This window comes from Panthera pardus, unplaced genomic scaffold (genome assembly GCF_024362965.1).
Source record: "Panthera pardus isolate Hobbes unplaced genomic scaffold, ASM2436296v1 HiC_scaffold_13, whole genome shotgun sequence".
NCBI classification, from domain to species: Eukaryota; Metazoa; Chordata; class Mammalia; order Carnivora; family Felidae; genus Panthera; species Panthera pardus.
The window spans coordinates 43,528,532-43,545,194 of record NW_026526688.1 but is presented as its reverse complement, the minus strand read 5'-3'; the positions used below and the strand labels follow the sequence as shown (position 1 = coordinate 43,545,194).

The 16,663-nt window shown below is 36.7% G+C and overlaps 1 protein-coding gene across 3 annotated transcripts in view; it reads left to right on the top strand.

Moving 5' to 3' along the window:
• LOC109262292 (disintegrin and metalloproteinase domain-containing protein 5-like) overlaps positions 1 to 16,663 on the top strand; it is a 134,262-nt gene that overhangs the window by 47,145 nt on the left and 70,454 nt on the right. For all 3 annotated transcript variants that reach the window (XM_019440723.2, XM_019440722.2, XM_019440724.2), the window contains 3 exons: positions 30 to 101; positions 294 to 457; positions 1,201 to 1,282. In XM_019440723.2, the coding sequence (XP_019296268.2) occupies positions 30 to 101; positions 294 to 457; positions 1,201 to 1,282 (318 nt within the window). The remainder of the gene's footprint in view (positions 1 to 29; positions 102 to 293; positions 458 to 1,200; positions 1,283 to 16,663) is intronic.

The window sequence follows — 16,663 nt, the reverse complement described above, 5'->3', positions numbered from 1 at the left end:
AGTTTTTAAAAATAATTTATCTTTTTCAGTTTGATTACATGGGCTCTGATATAAAGGTTGTAACACAGAAGATTATTCAGATAATTGGCTTTGTTAACACTGTAAGTTTTTATGTATTTTGTTTATATATTTTGTAAAAGTGTAGGTAATATGAATTGATGTGTATAATATTTTGTTGTACTGTTGAAGTTCCTATAATCAAAATACTGCATTAAATGTCATATGCGTTCTTATGAAAGTTTAATATAATTTAATTAAAATTTATTTAAAATTTATTATTATTATTTTTTTAGATACTTTCACAGTTAAAACTGACTGTTGTAATATCTTCCATAGAAATCTGGTCAAATAAAAACAAAATTTCTACTACAGGGAATCCTAATATTATATTATCTAGATTTTTAGAATGGAAATACAAACATGTCTCCCAACCTCATCAGACTGTATACTTATTTGCGTGAGTATAGTATTCCATTTTTGTATAGCATTAAAGGAATAACCCAAAATGATTTCATATGTTAATTATGAAAATAAGCACTTAATGAATATATACTCTGTCCTATAAATTTGTTAGACACCATGGGATGGGAAAAACATGTAAATTTAGAAGTCCTTGTTTTCAAGGAGCTAATGTGAGGCAAGACTTAAAAACTTTTATCAACTGACATAAAATGACCTGATAAAAGTAAAATTACATGAAAATACTGAAATAACTAAAGAAGGTTAATGATGAGTGATATAATTTCTTTGGCTTTCCTTGTTATACTGCTTGCTCTCTCTACATTTTTGTCTCCATTTGTTTTTTAAATAACATCAATATATAGAATTTATACATGCTCTAGAATCTAATGCACAGAAAAATCTATACATCTTTAATGGATAAGTGAATAAGGAGATCACAGAAAACTGAATGTACAGGAAACCAGAATAAAAACTATAAACATTAGTGCAGTAGCCTTTTGCATAAGCTATTAGGCCTTATCCTTATTACACTTCTGGAAGTTTATTAAATTTACAATTTACAAAATATCGAAATATTCTTAACATTGAAGATTTGAAAAACATATATTTAAATAGTTTATTTCAGAGTAGCATAGTGCTTAGGACATAGTAATTGTTTAATAATTGTTGCTATGAAAATGATTATCATTAATAATACCATTCTTAAATGCAATTCTGAGGAAAATTATTATTTTTTAGCTTCAAGAAACATCCTAGTTTTATAGGAGCCACATTTCCTGGGAAAATATGTAATAAGAATTATGCTGTAGGAGTTGCTCTGGTATGTAATTATTTTCCAAATCCTCGTATTTTCATGTTTTAAAATTTTCTAAATATTTTAAATGAATAAGTATATTAGTTTAATCATCCTTTAATAGTTTTTATATTGCTAAATTGGAGCATAAATACTAAACTATATAATTGCTTTTAAAAACACAACAACTTTAAATTAAACTGATCACAATGCCATATTATTTTTAAAAAACATATTTGACTAAGTAAAAGTTTAATTGTTTTGAACAGTGGCATGCTTGTATCAATATTTATTATATAACCAAATGTAATTTTAATGTTAATTATTAAACATATCAGCTTCTTACAACATTAATAATTGGTGTAAATTCATTTGCTCTTTTATTACATGACTTTTTTAATTTTAACGTAACTTTTATTGCATTCAATTCTTTATTATGTTTGGGATGAGCAGACTGTTGGAGGAAGAAACAGCCATCAAATGTTCATAACTACTGTTTTTTGGCAAAGTAAAAATGATCTCCTGCTACAGAATTATATTCCTTTTACAAGTTATATAAAAAATGAGGAAGGGAACTAAAAGTACTTCAGAAGTCTGCGCTATGATTTTTTTTTACTGATCCGTTTGCACAATTGGTTGTGTTTTAGTAGCAAGTAAAATGAAGCAAATTGCTATTCACAGACATTTAAAATCAGTTCCAGGGCTCCTGGGTGGCTCAGTCGGTTGAGCGTCCGACTTCGACTCAGGTCATGATATCACGGTCTGTGAATTCGAGTCCCATGTCTGTGGGCTGTGCTGACAGCCCTGAGACTAGAGCCTGGAGCATGGAGCCTGCTTCGGATTCTCTCTCTCTCTCTCTCTCTCTCTCTCTCTCTCTCTCTGTCGGTCTCAAAAATAAATAAAACATTTGAAAATTAAAATCAGTTCTTCACTTATTATTCCTATAAAATACATATTGATTGATTAGATAAATCCAATAACAGTTGTGCGGTTGTTACTATGGGTAGAGAACAATCATACATTTCATAAGGATTTGTTTTTATTCTTAGTGCCTAGTTTTGGTTTTCTCTCAGTGAAAACTTGAGGAAAGACCATCAGAAATTGTCCAGGTCTTCATTGTTGTTGTTAATTCTCCTTTGAAAACAATGTTTCATTGCTGAAGACTAATTTTTAGATCGTGTGTGTGTGTGTGTGTGTGTGTGTGTGTGTGTGAAGCAAATAAAGCAGACGATAATTATTGAGTATAAGTGGTTAGTATGTATGTTTTTCTGAGGCATTCTTTAAGACTTTAGTTTTGATTGGAATTTTTATAATAGGAATTTGTAAATAAAAAGGTGAATATATGAGTTAAGCAAGAATGCTATTAAAATATCAGTATAACATTAAAATATAAATATAAAAATAAATTATTTCTGATTGTGCCAACAACAAAGAGTTTGAAGATTAGATTTCAAAAAGATAGCTACCAATCATAATATTCCAGAAGTTTTTTTTAAATTAAGAATTACTTCCTTGAATATTGTGGCTTTATTAAATGTCTTGAAATCACGATAGTTTAAGTCCTCTGACTTTGTTCTTTGTCAGTACTACATTGTACATAACTTTGCATTCTCATATAGATTTTGAAACCAGCTTTTCTAGTTACACACACACACACACACACACACACACACACACACACACACGCACACATACACACAGGCTTAGATTTTGACTGGGATGGTGTATAATTTATGAATGAATTAGAGGAAATGACATATTATCAACATTGGATCTTCCCATCCACTAACATGGTTTATGTCTCCATTATTGAGGTCCTTAAAAAATTCTCTGTAGAGATTTCAAACATCTGCTAAATTTATTCATAGAGATTTTATATGTTCTGATGCTGTTGCAACTGGTATTGTTTAAATTTATCTTCCAATTTTTCACTGCTAGTGTATATATATGTGGTCTATTTATATATATTTTTTACATATGACCTTGATGAATTTATATAGGAGATCCATTATTTTTTCCAGCATTAATGAAATATAATTTTGCATATATCATTGTTTAAGATGTACAGCATAATGATTTGATATAGGTCTATATTGTGAAATGTTTTCCACAGTTAGGTTAGTGAACATATCCATCACATCTCACATAATTGCCTTGTGTGTGTGTGTGTGTGTGTGGTAAGAACCTTTAAGATCTACTCTGTTGGCAACTTGCAAATGTACAATACAGTATTGTTAATTATAGTCACTATGCTGTACATTGCATCTTCAGAAACTAGAAGTTTGTACTATTTAACCATTGGCACCTATTCCTGCCCCTAGAAACCACCACTCTGTTCTCTATTTCTAGGATTTTGGTTGTGTTAGACTCCACATATGAGGAGATCATACAATATTTGTCTTTCTCTGTCTTATTTCACTTAACATAATGCTCTCAAGATTCATACATGTTGTCACAAATGTCAGGATTTCCTTTTTTATGACTGAATGTTATGTATATATGAATATATATCACAATTTATTTATCCATTCATCTATCAGTGGACACTTAGGTTGTTATCATGTCTTGACTATTGTGAATAGGGCTGCAGTGAACATGGGGTAAAAATGTCTCCTTGAGGCAGAGGGTTTTATTTTTTCCAGATATATACCCAGAAGTGGAATTTATGATTCATATGATAGCCCTATTTTTACTTTTTTCAGGAATCTCCACACTGTTTTCCATAGTGGTGGTACCCATGTACATCAGCAGTGTACAAGGGTTCCATTTTTTCCACCAGCATTTATTATCTATTTTCTTTTAGATAATAGTCATTCTATTAGGTGTGAGGTGATATCTCTTGTGGTTTTGATTTGTAATTCCCGGATAATTAGTGATGCTGACCATGTACCTTTTCACGTACCTGTTGGCCATTTGAATATCCTCTTTGGAGACATGTTTATTCAGGTTCTTAGACCATTTCTTAATCAGATTATTTGGGTTTTGGTAGTGAGCTGTATGTGTTCCTAATATATTTTGAATATTAACCCCTTATCAAATCTATAGTTTGAAAGTATTTTTCCCAATATCTAGGTTGCCTTTTCATTTTATTGATTGGTATTTTGCTGTGCAGAACATTTTATGTTAAATAAGTACTACTTATTTTTGCTTTTGTGGTTTTGTGTTATATCCATAAAATCATTGTGTAGACCAATGTCAAGGAGATTTTTCACTATGCTTTCTTATAGGAGTTTTATGATTTCACTTCTTACGTTTAAGTATTTAGTTCATTTTCAGGTAATTTTAGGAAGTAGTATGAGATGGAGGTCCAGTTTTGTTATTTGCATGTGAATATCCAGTTTTCCCAACATAATTTATTGAGGAGACTATCTTTTCTCAATTGAGTGTTCTCAGCTCCCTTGATAAATATTAGTTGACCATATACATGGGAGGGTTTATTTCTGGGCTATCTGTTCTGTTCCACCGGTCTTTGAGTCTGTTTTTATGGCACTAACACTTTTTGATTACTATAGGTTTACCATATAGTTTGAAAACAGTAAGTTTGATGCTTCCACCATTGCTCTTTTTTGAGGGAGAGCTTAAACAACCAATATTGTCACAATTCTGGATGCAAGAAAGTCTAACATCAAGGTGCTGGCAGATACAGTGTATGGTGAAAGCTGACTTCTTGATTCATAGACAACTTTTTCTTTTTGGTACTTATGTTTTTTTTGTTTCAGTTTTTATCTAATTCTAGTTGGCTAACATATAGTATAATATTGGTTTAGGAGTAGAATTTAGTGAACCATCACTTACATATAACACCCAGTGCTCACCACAACAGATGACCTCCTTAATACGCATCACCCATTTAGCCCATTCCCTACCCATCTCCCCTCCAACAACTCTGTTTTTTGTCCTTGGTTAAGACTCTCTTATGGTCTTTGTCTTGCTTTGACTGACTTATTTCGCTTAGCATAATACACTCTAGATCCATCCATGTCGTTGCAAATGGCAAATTTTCATTCTTTTTGATCACCGAGTAGTATTCCATTGTGTAAATATATACCACATCTTTTTTATCCATTCATCAGTTGATAGACATTTGTGCTCTTTTCCTAATTTGGCTATTGTTGATAATGATGCTATAAACGTTGGGGTGCATGTGTCCTTGTGAATCACTATTTTTGTATCATTCGGGTAAATTCCTAGTAATACAATTGCTGGGTCATAGGGTAGTTCTATTTTTAACTTTTTGAGAAACCTCCGTACTGTTCTCCAGAAGGACTGCACCAGTTTGCATTACCACCAACAGTGTAAGAGGGTTCCCCTTTCCCTACATCTTTGCCAACATTTGTTCTTTCTTGTATTGTTAATTTTAGATATTCTGACAGGTATGAGGTGGTATCTCATCATAGTTTTGATTTGTAATTCTGTGATGATGAATGATGTTGATCATCTTTTCATGTGTCTGGTAGTGTCTGTTAAGTCTTTCTTGGAAAAATGGCTATTCAGGTTTTCTGCCTATTTCTTAACTGGATTATTTGTTTTTTGGTTGTTGAATTTGATAAGTTCTTTATAGATTTTGGATACTAACCCCTTATCAGATGTGTCATTTACAAATATCTTCTCCCATTCCATGGATCGCCTTTTAGTTTTATTGATTATTTTCTTTGATATGCAGAAGATTTCTTTTTTTTTTTTTGTCTTGATGAGGTCCCAATAGTTCATTTTTTCTTTTGTTTCCCTTGCCTCTGGAGATGTATCTTACTACATACTAGAAGTTGTTAGAGCTGAGGTCAAAGAGGATGCTGCCTGTGTTTTCCTCTAGGATTTTGATGATTTCCTATCTCACCTTTAGGTCTTTCATCCATTTTGAGTTTATTTTTGTGTATGGTGTAAGAAAGTGGTCCAGGTTCATTCTTCTGCATGTCGCTGTCCAGTTTTCCCAACACCATTTGTTGAAAACACTGTCTTTTTTCCATTGGATATTCTTGCCTGCTTTGTTGAAGATTAATTGACCATAGGGTTGTGGTTTCATTTCAGGGTTTTATTCTATTCCATGGATCTACATGTTTGTTTTTGTGCCAGTACCACACTGTCTTGATGAGTACAGCTTTGTGCTTGAAGTCAGGAATTGTGATGCTCCAGCTTTGCTTTTCCTTTCCAAGATTGCTTTAGTTCTTTGGGGTCTTTTGTGATTTCATACAAATTTTAGGTTTATTTTTTTTTAGCTCTGTAAAAAATGCTATTGGAATTTTGATAGGGATTGCAATACATGTGTACACTGCTTTGGGTAGTATAGACATTTTAACAATATTTGTTCTTCCAATCCATGAGCATGGGATGTTTTTCCATTTCTCTCTGCCATCTTCAATTTCTTTCATCAGTGTTCTATATTCTTCAGAGGACAGATCTTTACCTTTTTGGTTAGGTTTATTCCTAGGTATCTTACGGTTTTTGGTGCAAGTATAAATGGGATTGATTCTTTGATTTCTTTCTTCTGTTTCATTAGTGGTGTATAGAAATGCAACAGTTTTGGTACGTTGATTTTGTATCCTGTGGTTTGGTTGAATTTGTGTTTTGGTTCCAGAAATTTTCTAGTGGAGTCTTTTGGGTTTTCTATATAGAGTATCATGTCATCTACAAATAGTGAAAGTTTGATTTCTTCCTTGCTGATTTTAATGCCTTTTATTTCTTTTTGTTGTCTGATTGCTGACTTCCAGTACTATGTTAGGTAACAGTGGTGAGAGTGGATATCAGGTTTGTTCCTGACCATAGAGGAAGAGTTCTCAGGTTTTCCCCATTGAGGATGATGTTAGCTGTGGGTTTTTTGTATATGGCTTTAATGATATTGGGGTATGTTTCCTGTATCCCTATTTTGTTGAGGGTTTTTATGAAGAATGGATGCTGCATTCTGTCAAATTCTTTTTTTGAATCTATTGGAAGGATCATATGGTTCTTATTCTTTCTTTATTAATGTGGTGTATCACGTTGATTAATTTGGAAATATTGAACCACTCTTGCAGACCACAACTAAATCCCATTTGATTGTGGTGTATAATTCTTTTAATGTACTGTTGGATATGATTTGCTATTATCTTGTTAGAAATTTTTGCATCCATATTAATTAGGGATATTGGCCCCATAATTTTCTATTTTAGTGGAGTCCTTGTCTGGTTTTGGATTGAAGGTAATTCTGGCTTTGGAGAATGAGTTTGGAAGTTTTCCCTCCATTTCCACGTTTTGGAACAGTTTGAGAAAAACAGGTATTATTTCTTCTTTAATTTCTGGTATAAATCCCCCAGGAAGCCATCTGTCCCTGGACTTTTGTCTGTTGGGAAATGTTTGGTTACTTATTCAGTCTTTGCTAGTTATGGATCTGTTCACATTTTCTATTCTTCTTGTTTCAGTTTTGGTAGTTTATATGTTTCTATGGAAAATTCTTTCCATTTCTTCTAATTGCTCAATTTGTTGGCATATAATTTTTCATAATATTCTCTTATAATTGTTTGTATTTCTGTGATGTTATCTCATTTGTGATTTTACTTATTTAGATCCTTTCTCTTTCTTTTTGGTAAGTCTGGCTAGGGGTTTATCAATATTATTAATTTTTTTTAAACAACCAGTTCCTAGCTTCATTGATCTTTTCTACTTTTTAAAAATTCTATGTCATTTATTTCTGCTCTAGTTTATATTATTTCCCTTCTTTTGCTGGATTTAGGCTTTATTTGCTATTCCTTTTCTAGCTCCTTTAGGTGTAAAGTTAGGTTGTGTGCTTGAGACTTTTCCTTCTTCTTCAGAAAGCTCTGTATTGCTATATACTTCCCTCTTAGGACTGCTTTTGCTGTATCCTGAAAGTTTTGGGCCGTTGCGTTTTAATTTTCATTGGTTTCCGTGTATTTCTTTATTTCTTCTTTAATTTCTTGGTTAACCCATTAAGTCTTTAGTAGGATGTTCTTTATCCTGCATTTATTTTTGGGCTTTCCAAATGTTTTCTTGTGGTTGACTTCCAAGTTTCATAGCATATTGGTTAGAAAATATGCATGTTATGACCTCAGTCTTTTTGTATTGTTGAGGCCTGATTTGTGACCCAGCATATGATCTCGTCTGGAGAATGTCCCATATGCACTAGAAAAAAATGTGTATTCTGCTCCTTTAGGATGATATATATGTGTTAAGTCCATCTGGTCCAGTGTGTCATTCAAAGCCATTGTTTCCTTTTTGATTTTCTGCTTAGATGATCTGTCCATTGTTGTAGTGGGGTGTTAAGGTCCCCACTATTACTGTATTGATATCAATGAGTTTTGTTGTATTTGTTATTTATTACTTTTTTTAGAGAGAGAGAAAGTGCGAGTGGGGAGAGAGGCAGAGAGAGAGAGAGAGAGAGAGAGAGAGAGAGAGAGAGAATCTCACGCAAGCTCCATGTTTTCACAGATAGACCCCTTTATTATGATATAGTACCATTCTTCATCTCTTGTGCCAGTCTTTGTTTTAAAATCTAGTTTGTCTGATATAAGTACAGCTACTCCTGCTTTCTTTTGATGTCTCATAGCTTGATAGATGGTTCTCCATCCCTTCCCATTCACTCTGCAGGTGTCTTAGGTCTAAAATGAGTCTCTTGTAGGCACCATATAGATGGGTTTCATTTTTTTTATCTGTTCTGATACCATATGTCCTTTGATTGGAGCATTTAATCCATTTACATTCAGAGTGATTACTGTAGATATGAACTCATATACTGTCCAGGGCCTTGCACTTCAGGAAGTGTTTCTGGTATATGCTATGTGCCCTTTGCTGTTGTGTTTTCACTGCTCTTAACTACTGATCAGTCCTCTGAAGGGTTTTTCCTTGTCTGCAGTGGGTATTATTTGGACTTTGTCCACTGTGTGGTGACAAGTGTGCGCTATTCACTGAAGTCCATCGGTGCTGATGGGCAGGGGTAGAAATTGTGTCAGCCAGCTCTATCATCTTGGAGAGGGGAGTTCATGCCCACCACTGTTCAGGAATTCCCCACATAAGAGCAAATAACCTCCCCTCAATTGTCCCAGGCATCCTTCAGATCTTTTACTTCACCCTGTCTTTGTCTGAGCCAATGCCCACCTTGTATAACAGTGCTCCTGTGTTTTATCTCTGGCACACGAACTGTGTTTCAAAACTTCAAATTTTAGGGACCCACTGCAGCACAGATTTGTGCTGATCTTTTGGGGGAGGTCTTGCTGTGCTGTGGCTGGTGCCAGTTTGTCCCAGAAGAGAAGTCGCGTGAATGTATAGCGGCTTGGAGTTTATGGTAATGAACAGCACAAAGCCAGAGTTCAGGTTAGCTTCCCTCAGCGGGTGCCTCTGTTCCTATGCTAATGAATGGGGAAGCTCAATGGTGCCCACCAGCTCTATTGTCCCCAGAAAGCAGTGCCATCTTTCCCAAATGCACTCTAAGAAGGGGCACTGTTCCTTCCAGTGGGACCCAGGGGATATTCAGACCACGCTATCTGCTCCAAGGCCTCTGCACCCCTTCTCCACTGGAGCACCTCTATACCCACCCGACTCCACCCTGTGATGGTGTGGACTTATAAAACTTAAGACTTTGGGCTATGCTGCTTGTAAAAACTTGCAATCATCAGTCCCTCTTGTTTTGCCCATCTGTGATTTGGGGGATGTGTTTTTATTGTGCAATGCCCTGCACCCTGTTTTCTCTCTCTCTCTCTCTTTCCTCTCTCCTTGATCAGGGCTTCCTCCCCTCCACTGCATGGGTGATTCTTTTCTCCCCCCAGTCACATCTCTGAACCTCCTACCTTCCATGATGTGGCCTCTTTTCTCCCTCTAGTTGTGCAGTTTGTTCTCTCAGTCCTCAGATTGATTTCCTGGGTGTTCAGAATGATTTGGCATTTATCTAGCTGTGCTTGAGGGAAAAGGCAAGTCTAGGGTCCCCCTACTACTCTCCCATCTTAGCTCCCAGTCTAGAAGGGGAATATGGGCATTTTAACAATATTAATTCTTCCAGTCATAGAATATCTTTCCACTTATTTGTGTCATCTTAAGTTTCTTTCATCAATATCTTATAGTTTCAATGTGCAGGTTTCTCATCTTCTCAGTTAAATTTATTCCTAGATATTGGGGCACGTGGGTGGCTCAGTCAGTTAACTGTCTGACTCCGACTCACATCATGACTCGTGGTTTGTGGGTTTGAGTCCCAGGTCACACTCTGTGCTGACAGCCTGGAGTCTGGAGACTGCTTCAGATTCTGTGTCTCCCTCTCTCTCTCTCTCTCTGCCCCTTCCTTGCTCATGCCCTCTCTCTCTCTCAAAAATAAAATGAACATTTAAAAAATTAAAAAAATTATTCCCAGCTATTTTATTCTTTTTAATACAATTGTAAATGGGATTGTTTTCTTAACTTCTCTTTCTGATAGTTAGTTATTAGTGTATAGAAATGCCGCAGATTTCTATATATTGATTTTGTACACTGCAACTTTACTGAATTTATTAGTTTTAACAGTTATTTTTTTTTTTTGGTAGAGTTTTAAGGTTTTCTATATTTGCAAATAATCACTGTTTACTTCTTTCAATTGGATGCCTTTTTTTTCTTGCCTAATTTCTTTGGCTAGGACTTTCAATACTATGTTAAATAAAAGTAACAGTAATGGAATTCCTGTCTTGTTTGTGATCTTAGAGAAAAATCTCTCAGTTTTTCACCTTTGAGTATGATAGCTGTGAGCTTGCCATATATGGCCTTTATTATGTTAAGTTACGTTCCCTCTAAACTCACTTTGATGAGCAATTTTAATCATAAATTGATGTTGAATTTTATCTTCTATTCATTGTCCTGTTTTTTCTTTTTTAATCTTTCTTTTTTTTGTCTTCTATGGTTTTCATTGTACATTTCATAGGATTCAATTTCCTCTCCTCTCATCATATCATCAGTTATATTAAGAAACCTACTTAAGCATTTGTCCTAGAGTTTACATATACACTTGCAACTAACTTAGTTGTAATGTAGTTTTAATTAACTAGACTAAACTAACTGAACTAAAATAGCACTAATCTAGATGGGAAAAAAATTTAAGGTTACCTAGGATTTATTTTCATCAGATATTAAAAGACATACAGACATACTAATGATTCATGGAAGAGGGGAAGATGGCGGCATAGGAGGACCCTGGGCTCACCTCTTCCTGCTGGTCACTTAGATTCCATCTACACCTGCCTAAATAACCCAGAAAACCGCCAGAAGACTAGCAGAATGGATTCTCTGGAGCCAAGCACAGAGGAGAGGCCCATGGAAGAGGGTAGGAGGGCGGAGAGGTGGTGCGGGATACTCGGACTGGAGGGAGGGAGCCGGGATGGAGGGGCAGCCCGCCGGCCAAGCAGAGGCCCCAAGTCTGGCTTGCAAAAGTGGAGTGCCGGACGGAGTGTGTTCAGACAGCAAGTGGGACTTAACATCTGGAAGGTTATAAGCTAACAGCTGTGCTCGGAGAGTGGGAGGGCTGGAGGACAACAGGAGGGAGAGTTGTTGAGCCCTGGGCAATAGAGCTCAGCTTGGCCGGGAACAAGGGTGCTTGCCATCGCCATCTCCCTCGTCCATCCCCCAGCCGAAACCACAAAGGGAACCAGTTCCTGTCAGAGAACTTGCTTGCACCGCGCAAACACCCAACGCTGTGCTTCTGTTGATCCATCCCTCCAGCGGCAGGTCTGACTCCCTCCCGGTGCCACAGGGCTCCTCCTGAAGCAGATCACCGAAGGATAAGTGAGCTGAGCCTGCCCCTCCCGCCCCAGTGCACCTTGATGATCCATCCCAGCTAATACGCCAGATCCCCAGCACCACAAGACTGGCAGTGTATAAGTAGCACAGACGGGCCACGCTACCCCAGTGAATCCCACCCCTAGGAGAGGGGAAGAGAAGGTACACACCAGTCTGACTGTGTCCCCAGCGGTAGGCTGGGGGCAGACATCAGGTCTGACTGAGGCCCTGCCCACCAACACAAGTTATTCAAGACAGCACAGGGGAAGTGCCCTGCAGTTCCGCACCACTCCAGGGACTATCCAAAATGACAAAAGGGAAGAATTCCCCTTAAAAGAATCTCCAGGAAATAACGACAGCTAATGAACTGATCAAAAAGGATTTAAACAATATAACAGAAAGTGAATTTAGAATAATAGTCATAAAATTAATCGCTGGGCTTGAAAACAGTATAAAGGACAGCAGACAATCTCTTGCTACAGAGATCAAGGGACTAAGGAACAGCCAGGAGGAGCTAAAAAATGCTATAAATGAGCTGCAAAATAAAATGGAGACAACCACAGCTCGGATTGAAGAGGCAGAGGAGAGAATAGGTGAACTGGAAGATAAAATTATGGAAGAAGAGGAAGCTGAGAAAAAGAGAGATAAAAAAAATCCAGGAGTATGAGGGGAAAATTAGAGAACTAAGTGATGCACTAAAGAGAAATAATCTATACATAATTGGTGTTACAGAGGAGGAAGAGAGAGGGAAAGGTGCTGAAGGTGTACTTGAAGAAATAATAGCTGAGAACTTCCCGGATCTGGGGAAGGAAAAAGGCATTGAAATCCAAGAGGCACAGAGAACTCCCTTCAGACGTAACTTGAATCGATCTTCTGCACGACATATCATAGTGAAACTGGCAAAATACAAGGATAAAGAGAAAATTCTGAAAGCAGCTAGGGATAAACGTGCTCTAACATATAAAGGGAGACCGATAAGACTCATGACGGATCTCTCTACTGAAACTTGGCAGGCCAGAAAGGAATGGCAGGAAGTCTTCAATGTGATGAACAGAAAAAATATGCAGCCGAGAATCCTTTATCCACCAAGTCTGTCATTTAGAATAGAAGGAGAGATAAATGTCTTCCCAAACAAACAAAAACTGAAGGAATTCATCACCACTAAACCAGCCCTACAAGAGATCCTAAGGAGGATCCTGTGAGACAAAGTACCAGAGACATCGCTACAAGCATGAAACCTATGGACATCACAATGACTCTAAACCCATATCTTTCTATAATAACACTGAATGTAAGTGGACTAAATGCGCCAACCAAAAGACATAGGGTATCAGAATGGATAAAAAAACAAGACCCATCTATTTGCTGTCTACAAGAGACTCATTTTAGACCTGAGGACACCTTCAGATTGAAAGTAAGGGGATGGAGAACTATTTATCACGCTACTGGAAGTCAAAAGAAAGCTGGAGTAGCCATAGTTATATCAGACAAACTAGACTTTAAATTAAAGGCTGTAACAAGAGATGAAGAAGGGCATTATATAATAATTACAAGGTCTATCCATCAGGAAGAGCTAACAATTATAAATGTCTATGCGCCGAATACAGGAGCCCCCAAATATATAAAACACTTACTCACAAACATAAGCAACCTTATTGATAAGAATGTGGTCATTGCAGGGGACTTTAACACTCCACTTACAGAAATGGATAGATCATCTAGACACACGGTCAATAAAGAAACAAGGGCCCTGAATGATACATTGGATCAGATGGACTTGACAGATATATTTAGAACTCTGCATCCCAAAGCGACAGAATATACTTTTTTCTTGAGTGCACATGGAACATTCTCCAAGATAGATCACATACTGGGTCACAAAACAGCCCTTCATAGGTATACAAGAATTGAGATCATACCATGCATACTTTCAGACCACAACGCTATGAAGCTTGAAATCAACCACAGGAAAAAGTCTGGAAAACCTCCAAAAGCATGGAGGTTAAAGAACACCCTACTAAAGAATGAATGGGTTAACCAGGCAATTAGAGAAGAAATTTAAAAAATATATGGAAACAAACGAAAGTGAAAACACAACAATCCAAACGCTTTGGGATGCAGCGAAGGCAGTCCTGAGAGGAAAACACATTACAATCCAGGCCTATCTCCACAAACAAGAAAACTCCCAAATACAAAATCTAACAACACACCTAAAGGAAATAGAAGCAGAACAGTAAAGACAGCCTAAACCCAGCAGAAGAAGAGAAATAATGAAGATCAGAGCAGAAATAAACAATATAGAATCTAAAAAAAAAAACTGTAGAGCAGATCAATGAAACCAAGAGTTGGTTTTTTGAAAAAAATAAACAAAATTGATAAACCTCTAGCCAAGATTCTCAAAAAGAAAAAGGAGATGACCCAAATAGATAAAATCATGAATGAAAATGGAATTATTACAACCAATCCCTCAGAGATACAAACAATTATCAGGGAATACTATGAACAATTATATGCCAACAAACTGGACAACATGGAAGAAATGGACAAATTCCTAAACACCCACACACTTCCAAAAGTCAATCAGGAGGAAATAGAAAGCTTGAACAGACCCATAACCAGCGAAGAAATTGAATCAGTCATCAAAAATCTCCCAACAAATAAGAGTCCAGGACCAGATGGCTTCCCAGGGGAGTTCTACCAGACGTTTAAAGCAGAGATAATACCTATCCTTCTAAAGCTATTCCAAAAATAGAAAGGGAAGGAAAACTTCCAGACTCATTCTATGAAGCCAGTATTACTTTGATTCCTAAACCAGACAGAGACCCAGTAAAAAAAGAGAACTACAGGCCAATATCCCTGATGAATATGGATGCAAAAATTCTCAATAAGATACTAACAAATCGAATTCAACAGCATATAAAAAGAATTATTCACCATGATCAAGTGGGATTCATTCCTGGGATGCAGGGCTGGTTCAACATTTGCAAATCAATCAACGTGATATCTCACATTAATAAAAGAAAAGATAAGAACCATATGATCCTGTCAATCGATGCAGAAAAGGCCTTTGACAAAATCCAGCACCCTTTCTTAATAAAAACCCTTGAGAAAGTCGGGATAGAAGGAACATACTTAAATATCATAAAAGCCATTTATGAAAAGCCCACAGCTAACATCATCCTCAATGGGGAAAAACTGAGAGCTTTTTCCCTGAGATCGGGAACACGACAGGGATGTCCACTCTCACCGCTGTTGTTTAGCATAGTATTGGAAGTTCTAGCATCAGCAATCAGACAACAAAAGGAAATCAAAGGCATCAAAATTGGCAAAGATGAAGTCAAGCTTTCGCTTTTTGCAGATGACATGATATTATACATGGAAAATCCGATAGACTCCACCAAAAGTCTGCTAGAACTGATACATGAATTTAGCAAAGTTGCAGGATACAAAATCAATGTACAGAAATCAGTTGCATTCTTATACACCAATAATGAAGCAACAGAAAGACAAATAAAGAAACTGATCCCATTTACAATTGAGCCAAGAAGCATAAAATGCCTAGGAATAAATCTCACCAAAGATGTACAAGATCTGTATGCTGAAAACTATAGAAAGCTTATGAAGGAAATTGAAGAAGATATAAAGAAATGGAAAAACATTCGTGCTCATGGATTGGAAGAATAAATATTGTCAAAATGTCAATACTACCCAAAGCTATCTACACATTCAATGCAATCCCAATCAAAATTGCACCAGCATTCTTCTCAAACTAGAACAAGCAATCCTAAAATTCATATGGAACCACAAAAGGCCCCGAATAGCCAAAGTAATTTTGAAGAAGAAGACCAAAGCAGGAGGCATCACAATCCCAGACTTTAGCCTCTACTACAAAGCTGTCATCATCAAGACAGCATGGTATTGGCACAAAAACAGACACATAGACCAATGGAATAGAATAGAAACCCCAGAACTAGACCCACGAATGTATGGCCAACTCATCTTTGACAAAGAAGGAAAGAATATCCAATGGAAGAAAGGCAGTCTCTTTAACAAATGGTGCTGGGAGAACCGGACAGCAACATGCAGAAGGTTGAAACTAGACCACTTTCTCACACCATTTACAAAAATAAACTCAAAATGGATAAAGGACCTGAATGTGAGACAGGAAACCATCAAAACCTTAGAGGAGAAAGCAGGAAATGACCTCTCTGACCTCAGTCGTAGCAATTTCTTACTTGACACATCCCCAAAGGCAAGGGAATTAAAAGCAAAAATGAATACTGGGACCTCATGAAGATAAAAAGCTTCTGCACAGCAAAGGAAACAACCAACAAAACTAAAAGGCAACCAACGGAATGGGAAAAGATATTTGCAAAATGACACATCGGACAAAGGGCTAGTATCCAAAATCTATAAAGAGCTCACCAAACTCCACACCCGAAAAACAAACAACCCAGTGAAGAAATGGGCAGAAAACATGAATAGACACTTCTCTAAAGAAGACATCCGGATGGCCAACAGGCACATGAAAAGATGTTCAACGTCGCTCCTCATCAGGGAAATACAAATCAAAACCACACTCAGATATCACCTCACGCCAGTGACAGTGGCCAAAATGAACAAATCAGGAGACTATAGATGCTGGAGAGGATGTGGAGAAACGGGAACCCTCTTGCACTGTTGGTGGGAATG